The sequence below is a fragment of the Hoplias malabaricus genome, chromosome 3, assembly GCF_029633855.1.
Source record: "Hoplias malabaricus isolate fHopMal1 chromosome 3, fHopMal1.hap1, whole genome shotgun sequence".
Lineage (NCBI taxonomy): Eukaryota > Metazoa > Chordata > Actinopteri > Characiformes > Erythrinidae > Hoplias > Hoplias malabaricus.
Window position 1 is genome coordinate 73,163,856 of NC_089802.1, and position 20,452 is coordinate 73,184,307.

General features: G+C 42.5%; 1 protein-coding gene across 1 annotated transcript in view; it reads right to left on the reverse strand.

Annotated features, from left to right (window-relative positions):
* Window positions 1–20,452, reverse strand: part of kalrnb (kalirin RhoGEF kinase b) — a 97,251-nt gene that overhangs the window by 60,383 nt on the left and 16,416 nt on the right. Inside the window, exons 2-12 of the mRNA XM_066664878.1 lie at window positions 18,794–18,886; window positions 18,039–18,153; window positions 15,429–15,621; window positions 14,300–14,800; window positions 10,917–11,039; window positions 9,844–10,035; window positions 8,361–8,492; window positions 7,474–7,701; window positions 3,214–3,336; window positions 2,665–2,856; window positions 1,149–1,318 (exon numbers count right to left, since the gene is read on the reverse strand). Coding sequence (XP_066520975.1) covers window positions 1,149–1,318; window positions 2,665–2,856; window positions 3,214–3,336; window positions 7,474–7,701; window positions 8,361–8,492; window positions 9,844–10,035; window positions 10,917–11,039; window positions 14,300–14,800; window positions 15,429–15,621; window positions 18,039–18,153; window positions 18,794–18,886 — 2,062 coding nt within the window. The remainder of the gene's footprint in view (window positions 1–1,148; window positions 1,319–2,664; window positions 2,857–3,213; window positions 3,337–7,473; window positions 7,702–8,360; window positions 8,493–9,843; window positions 10,036–10,916; window positions 11,040–14,299; window positions 14,801–15,428; window positions 15,622–18,038; window positions 18,154–18,793; window positions 18,887–20,452) is intronic.

A 20,452-nucleotide genomic window follows, 5' to 3' on the forward strand; every position in this document is an offset into this window, starting at 1 on the left:
ATATCTCATTTCTGTTCCTACAGTCCTGTACATGAGCTGTACACGAGCCTAAGGTCACCATGCTCAGTGTCAACGAACAGGCGTAGTGGTATATAGTCCTCATGTCTGGGCAGTAGAGCAGGGAATATGCACCTTCTGGAGAGTTGTAGCACCATACAATACATCTGGCAATAGTTGGAGTAGTGTTTGTGATCCAGAACTAAACGTCCGTGATCAGTACCTGACTTCACTAATGTTCTCTTGGCTGAATGCCATTAGATCCACAATAGAGATGTTCTTCTCAGATAAGAGGAGACTGTTACTGCAGCAAAGGGGTAACATTTATCCTTCATCATCCACAAAATGAGGACGTGTATGTGTCCTCAAACAGGCAGGTGTGGATAACAAAGTGGGTGTAGCTAACAAAATGGCAGTGAGTGAAGAAAATATGGGTAAAATTCTGGTTCAGTGAGGTGTAGATGCTAATATTACATGTTTTTTAAGCATTATAGCTTTAGTCCCATGTTAAACAACCAAACAGTAGACACCAAAAATGTCTTGGCGGAATGAATAAGAGATTGATGCATTGTTAGTTGATAAAGGTAATAAGTGTTGAGGTGTTAAAAGAGCAGTCGTTCTCCAGTGATTATTCTTCAGTTAAAAACAAGACATTATCCTGACACCTACTGGCCTGGATGTATCAGATATTCATTTATTCATTATCCATAACCACTTATCCAGTTCAGTGTCGTGGTGTGTCCAGAGCCTAGCCGGAATCACTGGGCGCAAGGCGGGAACACACCTTGGAGGGGGCACCAGTACTTCACAGGGCGACACACACTCACACCTATGTGAGACACACCTACCAACCTGTGTTTTTTAGATCATGGGAGGAAACCGGAGCAAACCCATGCAGACACTGGGAGAACACACCAAACTGCTCACAGACAGTCACCCGGAGTGGGACTCGAACCTCCAATCCCAGATCCCTGGAGCTGTGTGACTGCGACGCTGTCTAATATTTGTATCATATATTCTGTACTAAAACTATTTTACACGACAATTCCCATGTGAGGGATCCACACCATGGAGCATAAACTGATTCATTCAGGGACAACACAGCAATGTGATGTGTAAATCAGCTGAAGCTGTGAGGCAGGTGAGCTAACCGTAAGTGTTGGATGAGCTCCTCTCCCTCTTTAATGACGTTGAGAGTGGCGTCCAGTGTGCTGCTCTGCTGCTGCTGGAACTGCCTGATCAGCTCCTGGACTGAGTCCACTGTCTCTGAACATACAGGCTCCACCAGACCTTTCTGCAGCTCCTCCATCCATGACCACAGCTATACACACACACACACACACACACACACAAACAGAGAGGAATCATCAACTGAACATAAAAATCTTTAACCTGACTGTGTAGTTTAACCCTAACACCCACACCCTGCCCCTGACTGAATGACTGAATACACTTCATCAGTAGACACACAGAGAAACACAGGGCAAGTGTACATGCTGACACACACAACACAGATGCAAACAAACACACACACACACCTGCTCCAGCATGGCAACAGCTACTAATCCTTGTAGACAAAATCTCAAACAAGAAGAATCAGCAGTTTCTGCTGTTGCCCTGGAAACATGACTGGTGTGTGTTTTTGTGTGTGTGTGTCTGTCTGTGTGTGTGTGTGTGTTTTTGTGTGCGTGTGTGTGTGAGCATGTGCAGGATTACAAGAAAATAACTCTGCTTAGTGTTCACTAGAGACATGATATGTGTTTGCAGGATCAGAACATTTTAAGTCGTCAAGTACGTAAAACAGATTAAATAAAGTGGTGCATGTGTGCAAAGACACACACACACACACACACACACACACACACACACATAAACACACACACACACACAGGTTAGTTTCCACAAATTGATGTAAGCGACTGTCAAAAAACCCTAGAAATAGCATTTTAATCAAAACACTTCATCATGATCAGGGACGCAGCGGGGTTCAGGGTCTACCCAGAACTATCGGCTGCAAGCAGGAACACACCGTGGACAAGGCACCAGTCCATCACAGTGTATCACATACTCACCCAGTCATTCACACACTCACGCCTGTGGAAAATTTCACACGTAGCAACACAAGTTTTTGGATTGTGGGAGGAAACAGGAGCACACGTCTGGAAATGTAGGTTGGTCCAGATGCATCACTAACTCTTATTTTTGAGGGACTGGACCTTACAGTACCACTGCCATGGTGAACTATAAAAGCAATCTATTCATATTTCAACCCGTAAACTCTCTCCCTGTCTCTGATTTAAAGGAGCATCAACCAGACTTTTTTTTTACCAATGACTCTCCCTCACTTTATGAAACAGCCATTATACATTACATCACAGATTCTGTACAAAATCTATTTCAAACTTGACTGTCCCCAGGTGAGGGACCTGTTTTGTGAAGCATAAACAGTGTCATTTAGGAACTACAATGCCGTTTTATTTTTAATGTCATATGATTTGTACTTTGCAGAAAGAATGGTAAAAATAATAAATGATCATTTTCATAAATACGGTTTAAAACATCTTGGTTATAAACAAAAACAACCCTGACTGCTGTTTTAGTGAATCACACACCAACAATTCCAATCAAGTTTGTTGCTGTGTGTGTGTGTGTGTGTGTGGTCTGTACCTCTTTGGTGTGTGTGTGGAAGGAGACAGAGAGATCCAGCAGCAGCTTCCTCTGCTCCACTCTCCGAACAAACTCCTGAACCCTGACCTCCAGATGATGAGCAGCAGCGTAGATCTCCTCAGGGTCACACTCTCCTGTCTGAGCCAACTGCTCAGCCGCCTCCAGCAGCTTATCAGCATTAGTGTACGTGTTCTACAGCCAGAGAGGTGGGTGGGGGCAGAGAAAAGAGTGAGTAAAAACGAAAGAAAATTAGATTAAATGAATGCAGTGTAAGAAATGCTGAATGAAACACATACTTGTCTTTATTTTTTATTTTTATAAACTGTGACACTGTGATTATGACACTGTGCCTACTACTTGTTTAATGTGTCATTGCTGTGTCTTTCAGGTTTGAATATAGTTTATTTTACCAAGACTCAACGTCGGTCATGGTGCCCTTATTCTCTTGTGTGGATGCTGCAAATGTCCCATTCTATTGGTCAATATTATAAAGGTAATTTAAAGTCTGTACACAGACTTTTCCCACCTCTACTCATTGTCTTTTCCTACCTGTGCCACCTCCTGAAAATCATCATGTCGTTTCTGTAGCGCTCGTGCACGATGGACTGACTTCCCCACTCCGGTGTGTTTACTGAGAAAAGCCTCTCCATGGTTCTGGATCCAGTCCAGGACCTGTACACACACACACACACACACACACACACAGACAAAGTGATTCAAAATTCAAATCCAGAATTACACTTGACTAATCCCTCAGAATGCTGTAATGCTCCAATCCAATTTGTATGTCTTGTCCATTTTCAAACCTGAACTGATTCAGACGCATCAGTTTCCACGGTTTTACGCTCACAGCAAGTGAGACACAGACGTGAAGAAACAAATCAGCTATAAATGCAACGTCTACGATTGTGAGTACTGCAGTTCTCTCTGGTTTGTTTACATTCAGAGGCTCTGAGTTTTGGTGGAATGGTATGTTTGAGAAGAAAAAAACGTTTTTACATGTACTTTCCGTTGCTAATAAAAGCATTGGTTATTAACACACACAATTAACATTTTTAATTGAACCACTTTTCCCACAAAGGAATTAAAACAAGGAAAAAGACGGCGAGAAGGAGATTCAACAGCAGTTTCCTGTGCTCCACTCTTCCAACAAACCCCTGAACCCTGACCTCAGGATGAAAAACAGCATCGTTATCACTTCCATAAACATTGTGCTACTCTTCGGTGCTGAAAATGACTTATTGCTTCTTTAAGATTTTATATATTTATACTTTTTAGGGGTTTTCCAGCATCAGAGGAAACTATATTAAATGAAATATCTGTTGAGTGAATGCGTGCATTCAACCTCTAAATAGTCACTGGTGTTGATTTTGGGTAAATGTGAGCACAGTTAGCTTGGCTTTAGACCTCACACACAGCAGCTAAAGAGCTCTAGGGCAGCTGTCCCTCTCGTAGAGACTCAGAGGTGCTTCTGAACGAGAAGCTTTTAGAGTGTAATAATAGGCCTTGGTCCACAGGAAGCTCAGTGTATTGTCCAAAGTGGAATCACTGTAGTTCAACCATTATACACGAACCCCCAGAGAGGACGGACGGCAATTTCAGTCCCCACGAAGTCACAAAGCTTTTTTCTCACTTTACCTTACACTCACATATACACATACACACTCAGATATGAATGTATGGTACTAAATATAAGAAACCACTGTATATATTAGTGTTTTTTACTCCATTAAATGAAAAAATAGGGGCCCCCTACTATTATGACCACTACTGCCATTTCAAATCTTCACACAAGTTATAGCTGTGTACATCCAACAAAAGCTATTCTCAAAAACATCATGTTCCCCTTCAAAAAAACCCCACTAACATTTATACAAACAAGTACCCACAAATACCTCAGCTCTTTTACATATTTCTCTGTCATATCCATCATATTAATGGCAGAGATTTGTTCAGGTGATAGGCAGAGGTAAGTTAGTAGTGTGTTTGCATGTGGTGTGCTGGAAACGAGTGGAGCAGACACAGCAGTACTGGAAGTTTTAAACCCTGTGACCACTTTATTAGACACACCTACCTTGTTGGTCCACCTTCTAGGTGTACGCTCTGAGAGTGTATTTCATCTGTTCCTGCAGTTTGGGTTGGTCATCCTCCAGTCCAGTGGTTCCCAAAGTGGTGGGGCAGCAAGTCACATGAATGAGGCATGTTTGAGCATGGCTAGCACTGTGTGCTGAAGTGGGAGGACTCAAAAATATTCTTATCTAAATCTGTAAACCACTGCTCTAGAACTGTATCAGGGTTCTCAGGATGCTGCCCACAGAACGCTGTTGGCTGGATATTTTTAGGTGACTGACTGTTCTCTGTCGAGCAGTGATACTGAGGTGTTAAAGAACTCACTGCATCATTGCTGTGTCTGATCCACTCATACAAGCACAACACACAATAACATACTATCACCATGTCAGTGTCACTGCAGGGCTAAGAATGATCCACCACATCCACACTCAAAAAGCACCCAGTTATATGGTGGTCGTGTACATGTCCAAACAACAGAAAAACAGGGCCAAAGACAACAGACAAAAGGAAGTTTTTTTTAAGGAAGGGTAAAGTAAGCAAAAGAGTTTTTCTGAAACTGTAGTTGAGGAAAAAGAATAAGAGCCATAGAGAAACGGTAACCTTAAAAATGATGCAAGACTTGGTCAACCACCAAAACTGACCCCAGCAGAAGAGAGGAAAGAAAATCAAGCTCCCTTCTCACTTTAGCCAAAAATAGAAATAAAAGAAACCCTCACACGTCCTTGTTCCTGTGCAGGAAGCAGTTAAAATTCAGTAAAACAGAAGCTGACTCTGGGTTTGAGAAGTACGCTGTACTACAATCTCCTCAGCTGCTAAATGTTCTGTGGGTGTGTGTGTGTGTATGTACACAGCAAATACATAATGTGGGATAAACACATAAAGTGTGGAATTAACACCTACAGAGTTCATTTAAGTCCAGCTGGACACAAGTGAAGAAATGAATGTTGTGTTTACATGTTGGCATTCAAAAAATGATACTGTGTTTCAGCAAAGTGCTTGTGATTGTATGTTAAAAAGCTAAATGTTGCTGTGGCAGTTAAATTAACAGATCGTTTTTTAGTTTAGTTAAGTGTGTAAAAACTCCAAGAGTGTGTGTTTTTTCTAGCGTTAGCATTTTGTGTATTTTTAAATGGAATGAAAAGCTGCTGGCAGTCAGTGCTGAAATCGTCAAATCCTCCTGGTACATGCAGTTGAGCAGAAATAATTGCAACCAGGTAACATAGATTGAAGCCAAGATGAAATAAATATCTTGTTGGTTCTTGTCCTAGTTCATGCTGTAATTTAGTGTAATGGATTAAGTACAATTTATGTGCACATTTGACCAACTCTTGATCATTTTAACAGATTAGTTTTTATGTAGAGTGTGGACAGTGTGTGTGATCTGTATGTGTTCACACTTGGGCTTTCCTTTTTCCTTGTTTCCTTGTGCTGGCAAAGTAGCTTACAGTGATATAGCACCACTTTCCACTGGGCAAAGTAGTATGTGATCACCAGGAACAGTGACGCGAGAACTATGAACATGAAGCAAGACGGAGTGTCAGTAGCAACAGCACTGTCTTCACTCTCTGCACACTTTTTACTCTTCTTAACCTTAAGCCATCTACTGAGGTACAGTTTTAAATTTCCCCTGATAATACAGTTTCTCTGCATTGTATCCTCACCACACTGGTGATGCACCGATAAATGGGCTACTTATTTTTTCTCTTTTTCAGCTGCTACATTTTATTTTGAATTGCATTAAATGTTTGCAGGCACTGTAGTGCAGCAGGTAGTGTAGCAGGCAAACAGCTCGAGAGACCAAGAAGTTGTGGGTTCAAATCCTACTCAGGGTGACTGTCTGTGAGGAGTGTGGTGTGTTCTCCCTGTGTCTGCGTGGGTTTCCTCCGGGTGACTGTCTGTGAGGAGTGTGGTGTGTTCTCCCTGTGTCTGCATGGGTTTCCTATGGGTGACTGTCTGTGAGGAGTGTGGTGTGTTCTCTCTGTGTCTGCATGGGTTTCCTCCAGGTGACTGTCTGTGAGGAGTGTGGTGTGTTCTCCTTGTGTCTGCGTGGGTTTCCTCAGGGTGACTGTCTGTGAGGAGTGTGGTGTGTTCTCCTTGTGTCTGCATGGGTTTCCTCAGGGTGACTGTCTGTGAGGAGTGTGGTGTGTTCTCCTTGTGTCTGCGTGGGTTTCCTCAGGGTGACTGTCTGTGAGAAGTGTGGTGTGTTCTCCCTGTGTCTGCGTGGGTTTCCTCTGGGTGACTGTCTGTGAGGAGTGTGGTGTGTTCTTCCTGTGTCTGCATGGGTTTCCTCCAGGTGACTGTCTGTGAGGAGTGTGGTGTGTTCTTCCTGTGTCTGCGTGGGTTTCCTCTGAGTGCTCTGGTTTCCTACCATGGCCTAAAAACACAGGTTGGTAGGTGGATTGGAGACTCAAAAGTGTCCATAGGTGTGAGCGTATGTCACCCTGTGAAGGACTGCACCCTCCAGGGTGTGTTCCGGACCCACTGCGACCCTGAACTAGATAATCAGTTACAGACAATGAATGAATAAATGTTTACAATGTTTACAAAAGAGCCCATTCTTATGCCTTAAGTCTCTCCAAAAAGATGAGGTATTATGTTTATTAATTCAGCAATGATATGGGGTATCGACTGATACGCAAAGTTTATGTATCGTATCGGAACTGAAAAAGTCAGATCGGTGCATCCCTAGTTTGAAGCATGAGAAGGTGTATGCATTGGTAGAATTTATAAGCCCACCTGCTGCACGTCTTGCTGGAAAACACACAACTGCAGTCTCTGGTGGAGGCGGAGCTTACGATGCTGCAGAAGACCCTCCAGTCTGCGGTACTGATGGACCACCTCGTGCACCACATCCAGCACGCCCCTCACAGCCTGGCTGTAGTCCGCTCCAGCTGTCACTGACCCGGAGTCAGCCTGCTGTGGCCTCTGCAACACATCCAGAAGAGTCTTCCCTTTCTGACTGACCTGCAACAGAACCCAAACACAGACTTCCTCAGCAGCTTAGTCTCAGAAATGGGATACACACAGTATTTTACAACAGAGGATTACCATGAAATTCATTTACTGCAGAAGTTCATCAGGAAATCAAAGAATATAATGATATTAGTCTGTTGTAATATATTACAATTATCTACTAATGACAGGCAGTTTTAAACAATATTAAACTCATAACTCACTGAAACAACTGTAGGAGATAAACTGAAGAAAATTATTGTAATTAGAATTTAATCAAGCCATATATTTTCACGTTGAAATGCTTAATTCTGTCTTTATTTATAATAATGTATAATATATTCTGCTTTGGGACATAGCAAGTCTCATGATGTACACTGTTGTGGTGTAGAAAGTGAGAAGGAAGAACAATGTGCATTAAAAACTGCTAGAAATACATCCGTCCTGTCTTACAGCGTTTTTATGTTTGTACCGTATGTCAAACATCTCTCATTTCTTGAATGGCAGGTAAGTATTCACAGGCAGACACTCTCACTGTAGGCATCATGATATTCAGAAGTAACAAGACACAGGTGTAAGCAAAGGTGCCAAGAGAGTTTTAACGTGGGACACAGGGATAATTCTGTCAAGACAAAACGTTTGAGTCAAAGATAAACACTCCAAGTTCTTACCTCAGTGTAAGCTGTGGTCACCTGCTCATAGAGGTTCTGGTGACTGTGGATGGACAGCTCCAGTTCTTGCATGGCTGTGGGAAGCCCACCCTCACTGCATGACTTCGTCCAGTTCTCCACACCGGACAAGAACTGGTGAATGGTGAAAAAGAGGATCAAATTAAGCACACAACATTGTGTGGCCTGTAATAGTGTTGGGAGAAGTTGGTCTACTTGGGTGATCTGAGTGGTCCTAGAGTGGTCAATTCAATGTTTACTGACGTCAAACTTGGTCTGGTTCTTTGTAAAACTACAGAGGCTGTAGGAAGACGCACCTCAACAAGACCTTTAGAAAAAAGGGACCAAATTAATACAGCTTTACCTTAAATATTAATGATTATGATGGGTCTGAGAAAAGAGAGGGTGAATATTTCCATGAGGAGGGCAGTATTTGACAGCCATGTTCTCATTAAAGAGAACCAAAGGAGAACACAACCAGACAGCAGTTCAGGAACTCATACAAATGGGGAACATAAATCAAACAGGCCAAATAAGCCAAGTTAGCACATTTAGCCATGAGAGGGTTATTAGATCAGTGGACAGAAAAAAGCAGACCAATATAGTTTTGGCTACTGTATGGGCACAGAATGTTGGAGTGTGTTTTTGAGCAGAAAAAATGAGTTTGACAAGCCCTCTAACACAATATGTCAGACAAATGACGACTGACAAAAGATAGCAAAATCATTTTAGAAATACATAGGATGCATGTTAAATACAAGATAACATTTTTAAGAGTATTTATATATAAACATTTCTGATTTTTATCAAAACATGCAGTGTACACTAATCTAAAATATAAATAAATATAAAGTGTACTCAATATTTTTGGCTTAGTTTTAAATGGACAGGGGTTGGACAATGAAACTGAAACCTGGTTTTAGACCACAGTAATTTATTAGTATGGTGTAGGGCCTCCTTTTGCGGCCAATACAGCGTCAGTTCGTCTTGGGAATGACATATACAAGTCCTGCACAGTGGTCAGAGGGATTTGAAGCCATTCTTCTTGCAGGATAGTGGCCAGGTCACTACGTGATGCTGGTGGAGGAAAACGTTTCCTGACTCGCTCCTCCAAAACACCCCAAAGTGGCTCAATAATATTTAGATCTGGTGACTGTGCAGGCCATGGAAGATGTTCAACTTCACTTTCATGTTCATCAAACCAATCTATCACCAGTCTTGCTGTGTGTATTGGTGCATTGTCGTCCTGATACACGGCACCGCCTTCAGGATACAGTGTTTGAACCATTGGATGCACATGGTCTTACTGATGCAATGTGCAGTTAGTGAAGATTGGCCACCAGGCTGCTCCATTTTAGCCATGAAACCTCCCACACTACAATGACAGGTGTTTCAGTTTCATTGTCCAACCCCTGTAAATGAAATAAACAACCGCTGGATTGTTCAAATCATCCAGACCTGCTGTAAATGTAACTGCACCCCCTACCTGCTCGGCCTTCTGGTGGAAGACCGAGGACATGGCCAAGATGGCACTGCGTTCCTCCAGAGCTGAGGCAAAGCTCTTCCAGTCCTGATCCAGCTGTGCTGACACCTGCTGGATCTGATCAGCCGCGTAATGCCCCGCCTCGCAAAGCCGCGTGGCCACAGACACAATCCGTGTGATGTTCACATAGGCGTTCTGAAGCAGGACAAAAGAGGATCGATGGAATAACTGTTTACTATGTCGACAGGCACACAAGCGGTCTTCAACACTGAGGCTCTTAGAATCATTCTAGGTCTAAGCTACAGTGACATTCAACTATTATTTTGTATTCAATATTAAATATAAAAAACAATGTAACAGAATGCCATTTATCGGTCATGGTCCAGCCCATTGCCCCATGCTTGTTGGTCTCATTTAAACAATGTGAATCAGTCTTTTCCCACATGAAAATAATAAATCCAAATATCGGTAAACACTCACTGAGGATTATGTGGAAGCAGACGTGAGAATTGGTCCAATTAAACAAAACAAAAAAGGCTGTCACTGAAATGGAACGAAAAAAATGCTGTCACCGTCCAACAATATTTTGTTGCAGTGTGTACTTGTTGCACAGCTCTGCATTTAGTTGAGATTCTAGAGGTTTGAGAATCTAAAAGCAACTGGGTGCTACGCTTACCAAGGCACCCTTCACTGCTTTGTGATACAGAAATATGTTTGTAGATATTTGCAAAAGTATTAATCAGGTTTAACTCCAAATGATCATCAAATGATGTACATCCTTCTATCACATCAGCCTAGCTAACTCCAATATTGAGTGCTCCTAGGTCAACTTCAGTGCATCCTCTACAGACGACGCACTTCCACTCACCTCAGGGTAAAATGACTGTTTTACTCTTTTAGCTTTATTTTAAATAAGCAAATACATAGAAACGTTATGTCCGATAACACGTTAACTTTGCTCCAAAGTGCCATATTTAAATGTGTTCCCCACAGAAGAAGTGTAAACATACTTAACTTTTATTAAGAAAATCAACTCTGCAATTCATTTGATGTATACTCATATATATACAGCTTACCATGGAGTTCATGGCGAAGTGGTCATGCTGAGTCTGTAGGTCAGTGGCATGCTGGAAACTCACTCCAATCTCTGTGTGAGTCTGAAGGAAAAGCTCCTTATTGTGTCCTATCCACTCAAACATCTAGAGAGAAACACACACAGACAGAGAGAGATGGAGAAGGAGAGAGAGACAGAGGAAGGGAGGGAGGGAGACAGAACCACACACAGCTGAGTCTAAAGTGCTTCCTGTTATGAGCAGTCATGAACATATAGTGATTAATGAGCCTCACAGCCCATACATCACCAGGACGGACCAATCAGAGCGCGAGGTTCCCGCATAAATATTTACTAGAGAGCAGACTTATTTGTTCAACAGAGACGCAAAGTAAGAAATAATTCACTTCCTTGTAGTCTGGATATAAACCTTACAACTCTCTCTCTCACTTTCTCTTTCTCCAGTACACTGAATATCTCCATCACTCTAGTCTCTCACTCTCTGTCCTTGTATCCATCTTTTTCTTTCTCCAATCTTTCTCTGCTGTTTGTTTCTACATGCTCTCTTTTCTGTTCCCTTCTCTCTCTCTCTTTCTCTCTCAGTCTCTCACATCCTCCAGTTCACTCTGTGTCCCAATCATGCCTCTCTCTCAACTTTTCTCTTTCTTTCCTTAATCTCTCTGCCCTGCTCCTCTCTCTCTCTCACACACACACACATACTTCCTACTCATCGTCCCTGTTCATTTTTCTCTTCCTACCTCTCTATCACCCTTTGTACCACCTGTCACATGCTCCTCCCTCTATTTCTCTCTCATCTTCTCACTCTTTCTCTTGCTCTCTGTTACTTCTGTTCTGTCATTCTCCCTCTATCCTTTCCCTGTTCCATCTTCTCGCTCATTTTTTCTTCTTTTACTTAAGGCTGATAAATATGGCAATATATCAAACTATTATAAATACATTTTTATTACTTGATACATATTGCAATATTTTGACACATGCTAATAACTCAATGACTGTCTGTGAGGAGTGTGGTGTGTTCTCCCTGTGTCTGCGTGGGTTTCCTCCGGGTGACTGTCTGTGAGGAGCGTGGTGTGTTCTCCCTGTGTCTGTGTGGGTTTCCTCCGGGTGACAGTCTGTGAGGAGTGTGGTGTGTTCTCTCTGTGTCTGCGTGGGTTTCCTCCAGGTGCTCCGGTTTCCTCCCACTGTCCAAAAACACACGTTGGTAGGTGGATTGGCAACTCGAAAGTGTCCGTAGGTATGTGTGTGAGTGAATTTGAGAGTGTGTGTTGCCCGCTTCCTTTGCAGTGTGACACACACTCATACATTCACTCACACACTCACACCTCTTTGACTTTTTGATCTCTCCCTCCATCAGTCTCTCTCTCTCTCTCTGTTTCTCTCTGCCATTCTTTGTAGCTCTCTCCCTCTCCCATTGCTGGTGAATCTTTTTCTTTTTCTTTCCATCTCCCTCTCTTAGTCTATCTCTTTCTATTATTTAACCCCCCCCCCCTTTCTCTCCTTTTTCAGTCTGTCTCTGTTTCTGTTTTTCTCTCTTTTATTTCAGATCTCTCTCTCTCCCTCTTTCTCTGGGGGTCAGTCTCTTTTCCTCTCTGTCCCTTTCTCAGTCTCTCTCACTCTCTCTCAGTGGTGTCCTGGCGGTGGTGGAGGACAGATGGATGGTGGCAGCAGGGCTGTGGGGTGTGAGACTGGGCTCAGTTTGGGTTTAAACGGCACACAGCTTCCTCACAGGAGAGAGAACTGGAGACATCATCATCATCATTACGGAAATACACATAGACAAGCACGCACGCCTCAGCACTCCTCACTTCATTAACTTACTGTTCCATCATCCTCACCTCACTCCTTAACCAAACATCACTGTTTCCGTGCCACATAATTATGACTTGCTATTTACCTCGTGATTTTATATTCATCCAATTGCTGTCCCACTGAGTTCCTATTACATTATGCATCATTACTTCGAGCGAACATTACCTTAAAGAGGAAGTCTTTACACAGTTTTCTCACTACCTCAAATATAGCTCATCAGGCAAAACATGTTCTGAAGTTTGTCTGAAATGTGCTTCTTTACTTTTTCTCTGGTGCTACGAGGCAGACAAAATATACACCAGTAATTTCTATCCTATTACCATAATCAGTGTTTGAATATTAAACACAACACACAACTGCATATTCATACTGCCTGAGGGTAGTGTTTATGTTTTGAACTTTTATTTTACATTTGTATAACTTTTAATTTTGCGTTTAAAGGTCTCCCCCATCAATCACAGGGAACGGGGTCTAATATGAGTGGCAATAACTTCCCAGATACATTACTAACCCCCCAAAAAAATGTAGCTATGACTAGGAACAACAAAATAATTTGCTCTTCCAGAGCACCTGCATAGAAGACCCATAGCAACAACTTGGAGTGTAATAGCAACCACCTGAAAAACTGTAGAAACAAACAACAACTGTTGCCACTGACAACAATGGTTTATGAGCAATGGTACATAGTGAACTACAATGGTATATAGTGAACACACCCTTGGCAGGGCGCCAGTCCATCACACACTCACCCAGTCACTCAAATATTCACAGCTGTAGGAAATTTCACACACTCACCCTGGCTCACACACACACACACACACACACACACACACATACTGTGTGGACTATATCACACACTCACCCACAATCACTCACACACGTAGACATCTTCTCACACACACACACACACACACACACACACACACCTGTGGATAATTTCACACACTCACCCAGTCACTCACACTCACACCTGTTGGCAACTTCACACATTCACCTTGTCTCTCACACACTCTGTGGACAATTTCACACACCCACCCACAATCACTCACACCTATGAACAATTTCACACACACACACACACACACACACACACACACACACACACACACACACACACACACACTCTGTGGACTATATCACACACTCACCCACAATCACTCACACACTCACAGCTGTTGGCAACTTCACACATTCACCTTGTATCTCACACACTATGTGGACAATTTCACACACTCACCCACAATCACTCACACCTATGAACAATTTCACACACTCACCCTGTCACTGTCAATTTCACACAGCCAATCCACCTACAAGTATAGGTTTGGGATTGTGGGAGGTAACCAGAGCACCCAGAGGCAACCCAAGCAGACACAAGGAGAATACACCAAACACCTGACAGACAGTCACCTGAGGAAGTGATTGAATCCAGGATCCTACATACCAACATCTATGCAGTCGTGTAAATGCTGCCATGGTGACAGCATCTGGTAAAAACTGAAGATCTATGGTAAGCAAGAAGAGTAGAGATGCCATACAATGTGACCCCTCCTATGGGTAGCAAGTAGCAGAGCCTACCTTCTCTGCATCCTGTTCGTAGAGCCGTAGCTGGAAGCACTGGTCCAGCTGCTGTTTGCGGTTGTGCCAGGCTTGCAGCAGGTGCTGGCGTGTGGCCTGCAGTTTGTCCAGCAGAGCAGCGACCCTGGGCACGAGGCTCTGGAAGTCAGGACCCCCAGACAGCCTCCCGTCTCCACCGTCCCTGATCTTCTGCAGCAACCTCTGACCCTCTTGGTCTAGCTCATCCACTGGGGCTTTGGTGACGGTTTTTCTGAGCCTAGCATGCTCCTCCAGGAGCCTGCGGGCCTCCTCAGAGTCAATGGCCATTTCCTGCCGGGACAGCGACTCCTGGAGCTCCTCGAGTCGGGATAAGAGGTGCAGAGCTCCGCCTGTGAACTCTTCCAGGGACACGCGCAGCTCCGTCCACTCCACATGGTCATACTCCAGAGTGCCCTCCAGGTCGGCTGTCAGCTGAGATGGGTCCACTAGTTTGGTCAGACCCTCAACTGACACCATGCTGGTCTGAGACAAACATCAACAGACTATAATTAGAGGGCCCATACGTAGTTTCTATGCTTTTTATTAGCGCAATACATACGATCAGCAATGTCTAATGATGCTTCTCATATAGAATAACGTATGTTTCTTCATATTAAACATGTCTTGCTATTGCAAAGCTGCAATTTCCTTCAGAGTCTTATCTTGTTTTAGCTTGTTTTTAATAAGTTTTATTATCTCTGTATTATCTATGTAATTCCCATATTTTGCGTTTTCATATTTCAAGACTTCCTTTCTGTCAAGGTGATCCCGGTGTGCTTTCTCGACTACACACCCAGCCCCCAGACTACAAGGAACACCTGACACATAAAAACTAAAATGTGGGAAGCTCTAGTGAGGGAAAACCTTAACTCAGAAGAACAGGGTGGTCTTCCACTTACGCGAGGGAACACCTCGCACTCTGTGAAGCAGAGCAAACCATGATGACAAAGGATGACAAATCTGTCATCAAAGATTTGTGTAGTCCATATTTTGTTCTATCAGTGTGTTGTGATTCAGGACGGAGCAAAAAGTGTGGACCACATGGAGTTCCCTGAGGACTGGTTTTAAGGACCCCTGCTTAACAGGATCCATTTTACACATATTTCCTTACCTCAAATGTAAATTTGGCACTGCCAAAGTTGGTCTTCTGCTTCTGCCAGAAGTTGTCCGGTTTGATGATGAGGGCTACGCAGATCTCAGCTGGGAAAGCCTCTTGCAGAGTTTTCAGCAGAGGCTTGATCAGATCCCATTTAGAGCCTCGCATATCGATAATGACTGTGAAGCCACGTTTACTGACATCCTCACTGCAAAGAAAGACAGAAAGGGAGGGAGAGAAAGAGAGAGAGAGAGAGAGAGAGAGAGAAGAGAGAGAGAGAGAGAGAGAGAGAGAGAGAGAGAGAGAGAGAGAGAGAGAGATGTATAGATAGGACCAATATTATTTTTCTGTAACTCTTGATAACAGGTGCAACTTCAAAGACTAGTAAATGTACATGAACCTTGCTCAGATGTTTACCATTAAAACTCTAACTAGCTAGCATATGTAAATGTTTATGCAAAGAAATGTGTGTATTGATGTAGCTCTACAAGTGCTGAACCAGGTTGACCTGCAAACCAAGGCAACCACTTCATTAAAGCCTTAACATTTTCCTTTTCTCTCTAACCTTGCAAAAACTGCAAATGTTTCCTCACTGTGATCTGGAAGAGAGATCATTTGTAACGTGCTCACCGTGAAAATTGTTCTGAAACTCCATATTGCAGTCCTAACAGGTAGAGATACAACTGAAAACTAAGAGCACTGTAAATAAAACCAAATATCTCCACATCTTAAATAGAATATTCATTTCATTTCTTTCAGTTCAGCTTTTGCACTGCTTCACACCATCCCACCCGAGCACCTGGTGCTTCTCACTATTCCAGGGAGACAGTCGACACAGTTCACGTTAAAAAGAGACAGACGGATCACACAGACAGCCATGATCAGTCTTCTGATTAACAATTCTCGATTCCTGTCCAAAAAGTGTGTACAGTTTCAAACATTCTATGACCCAACACGTACACACACATGTCTAATTCTAGCTGATGTTTGCTAGGTCCAGAAATATACATTTAAACTATCATCCTGGCACTTATAAAAACTGGCAACAAGTTCCCCTCATCATCCAACTTTGCACCAGTTAACTTCAAAGTTAGCTCATGTGTAAAACACTCACACAAACCAAAAAACACCACAGCTTTCTCTTGTGCTGTTTTAGAAGTGAAGCCACCCAAGGAACTGGCTTGTAACTCTCTTTCACTATTCATTCATGTACATACTTATGTGTAGGAACTTCTCCACAAGGGGGTGCTATTCACGATTTGCATCAAAGGCACGATGGGACCTTATTTGATAATAAATCATGGTTTCAAATATATTCTTCTACATGCTGCTAAATTATCTGTTCTGACACTATAAATGTATTGTATATAGAGAGCAGTGGCGGATGCTGGTCTTTCAAGGAGGGGAAGCTCACTTGCGGCCTACATCATAAAATGTGTTGGTTTATTTATACGTAAATTCTACCCTCCGTTACTTTTCAAGAAAATGATCTGTGACCCTGTCGTACCAACAAGGCGTCTTTTCCAGGGACTTGACTAGTGTCCTCTCAATGGCCAGCAGAGCTAAGCCTTGGCCCATGTGAAGTGTGTCCGCCTGTGAGTGCTTTGTGACGGTGGTCAGAAACTGCGATAGAAGTCAGAAAGAGTGATAGAAGTCAGTTTCCAAACACAAGCAGCTACAAAAAAACCCCACCAGAAATAGAAGCTCAATTTGTTGCTATTCGTTTTTAACAAAGAAAATGCCGCTAAGAGGATTAAGAAAGTCTCTGGTTCAACTCAGAACAGAATGAAAATGTAATGCTTCCACGGATCTTTACACCAAAGGATCGCTGATTCTGATTTTGACACCAAAAGGGATTCAGCCTCAGACAGATCATCCAATCATCATGCAGAAGCTGAGCGTCCGAGCCAGCCGAGGCCAGCCCACTGCCCCATAGACCCCCAGAGACGCTGAGCGTCCGATGGGCGGGACAAAGCCCAGCATTTATCCAATGACTCGTCTCGTTTCGCTGCAGTTCGCTGCTTTGCTATTGAACTCTTGAACTGTTTAAAGCACTGTGAGGCTGTGGGAATGATTGAGAGGAAAGCTGCGTCTTTACCAGTGATAAGAAGCTGATTCTGAACAAAAGTTGAGTGCGTTGTAGTGAATATTTATTCAATGACATGTACACACAGCAGTATATATTTGATCACTTATTTTTTTACATTTTAGGGGAAGCTGAGCTTCCCTTACAGTCTTAGAGCAATCGCCTCTGATAGAGAGTACATGTTATTAGAAATTCCACATTAATGGATCTTGAATATGTTATGTCATGTTAGCTATCACAGTGGTTGGCCAGTTATTACAAAATCTGACTTGTCTCAGTCTGATTGAAAAGGCGAAAAAAAAGGGGTGGCACATTTTTTTTAATAAATGGTGGAAATGTGTTTACGTGAAAATGAATCTGCTGTGTTTGTATTTCAACTGGAAACAAAACACAGAATCCCTAGCCAAGGAAACCTGTCCAATATCCAGGCATTTGCGTTTTCAGTGCCCAGAATATGAAATGCTGTGGCCAGGGTCAATGAGCAATTGTCTGTTTCTAGCCCTGAATATTTGTGTACAACTGTGTGGGATGTTGCTGACCTGGGCACGGTGGAGAGGTAGGTCACCAGTCTGCGCAGGTCCTCTTGTTTTATTCGGTCGTGGTTGCTGCGGGCAGGGAAAGTGAGGATGGGTCCACCTCTCTTATCTCTCCCTCCTAAAAGAGAAACGGATTGGTCAGCATCAAGCTTTGAATGGAGAGAATATGGAGGGAGTGGGCGTGTTTGTCCCTTAGCTAAAGCCACTCAGTGACCCAAATTACAGTAAAAAGACCAAAGGTTGTGCATTCGGTTGTTCAAACTATTCTCTCTCCATGTGCTTTCAAAATCTTCGGCTCTGGAATTCTTTGGTAGAGTGATGCTTTATGTCATTGTCTTTCTGCATGCCCCATGTTCACTGGAATTCAGAATTCCAAAAACCCATTTTACTACCACCACCAAGTTTCACAGATGGGATAAGATTAATTTCCTTTCTTTTTTCCAGACATAACACAGAGTGAAGCCTTCCAGCATTGGGCTGTGGAGCAGCAGATCTGTGTTCACTGGATTGATAGAGCTTTCAATACCTTTGGAATAAGTCTGAGTGGTGTTTGTGACCCAGAACGAATTATCTAACTATTTCCAGTCTGATTTCACTTATGCAATGCAATCAAATCCTCACAGATGTTTAAACAACTAGTGTTTTTTTTATTTTATCCCATTTTTTGGGGCAGTTCTGTCAGTTCTTCACATAGATATACCATACAGAGTGTGTTTGCAATCAGCACTACAGAGAGCTGAGGTGTGTGTGTTACCCACCTGAGACGAAGGCGACCTTTTCCCTCAGAACTGTTAGAACATCAGCAGCCTTTATACCATCGTTCCTCAGAGACCCTGATGAAAGGGAGGGAACTGAGAGAGAAAGAAGAGAGGGAAAACAGAGAAAACTAAAGTGTGAGTGGGAGAAAAGGTGTTTCGGTGAGTGAGAAAGAGAGAAATATGTCTGTTTGAGAGAGGGAGGAAAGAGAGAGAAATGTGAGAACACACGAGAAAGATTGTGTTTGTGTGAAAGAAAGAACTAGAGAGAGAGTAAAGAAGGAGATAGGTGTTTATGTGTTCATGAGAGAAGAAAGCAATGACAGAAGAAAGCAATTGGGAAGGTAAGGAACTCGTTCACATTCATATTAGGCAACTGGAGGCGTAAGTGCACATGAAAACTGAAGGAATCCAGATCAATCTCAGATTTGACATCTACAAGGTAGAATCAACATGGTAGGTGTGTCTAGAGAAGGGCTGGACAATATTTATACCACAATATGTTTTATTTATTTTTATGTTAAATTTCAGTCAATACAATATAATTCTGATATCGATGTAAACAACATTAAAGCCACAATAAACAAGTAACATGACACCATTGTATAACCTCTCAGCTTTGTCAATATTAATATTTTTAAACTGATATTTAAATTTAGGGCTGTTAACTTACTTAATTAATATTCATAATCATTGTTATTGAAAAAAATGTATATTGATATTGAATTATTGTCCAGCCCTAGTCTAGAGTGGACAGTGATTGGACACAGGATTTAAAAAAACTTGAGCATCACTGCTGTGTCAGATCCACTCGTTCTAGCCCAATGCAAACTAACACACCACCACCATGTCAGTGTCAATCCAGCACTGAGAATGATCCACCACCATGTTTAGGATTCCTGTGGGGGTCCTGGGTTTAAAAAGTATGCAGGGCAACAGATTTACAACAACCTGTAATTGCAGCGCTACAAAGTGCACCTTTATGGTCAGTGGAGCTGATAAAATGGACAATGAGTGTGGAAACAAAGTCGTTTTTAGTATTATCTCTGTATTTAGGCACATACTTGGCACGAAGCTTTCAAAGCAGAATCCATAGCACTCGCTGACGTCAGATTTGCCTCCGTGGCCATATTCTGAATTGGTAATCAAAGTGGGATTGTGCATGATGGGCCACAGCTAATATTACAGAGGATTAAGGATTCATTCAAGCACATGATCTCACCTTAAGCACCATTAGAATAAAGCTCTACAATCTCTGCTGAGGAAATCCATTCTCACTGCAGCTTAGTATGATAACATACTACACTGTCCATTAACATTAGCAATTCCACGGCCAGCACAGCACACAACACAGTCCATACTGATCACAGCTGAACTATGTCTGATATTTATATAAGGGATGAGGGACGCAGGGCATGTATATGAAATGTATACATGCACAATATGGATTGGTGATAAAGGTCCTGGGAACTGTATCAATATGTTTTCTTAAATTCTGACCACAGAAGGATGTAACCTAATATACAGGTACCTCATGTCAATAAAAGGATGTTTTACCAATCACACACAATTACAATATAGTTGCCACTACCTGGAAAATCAACACTATTAATTATTCATGTCTAAAATGTTTTGATCTTCTCAGATATCAAACATGTTATG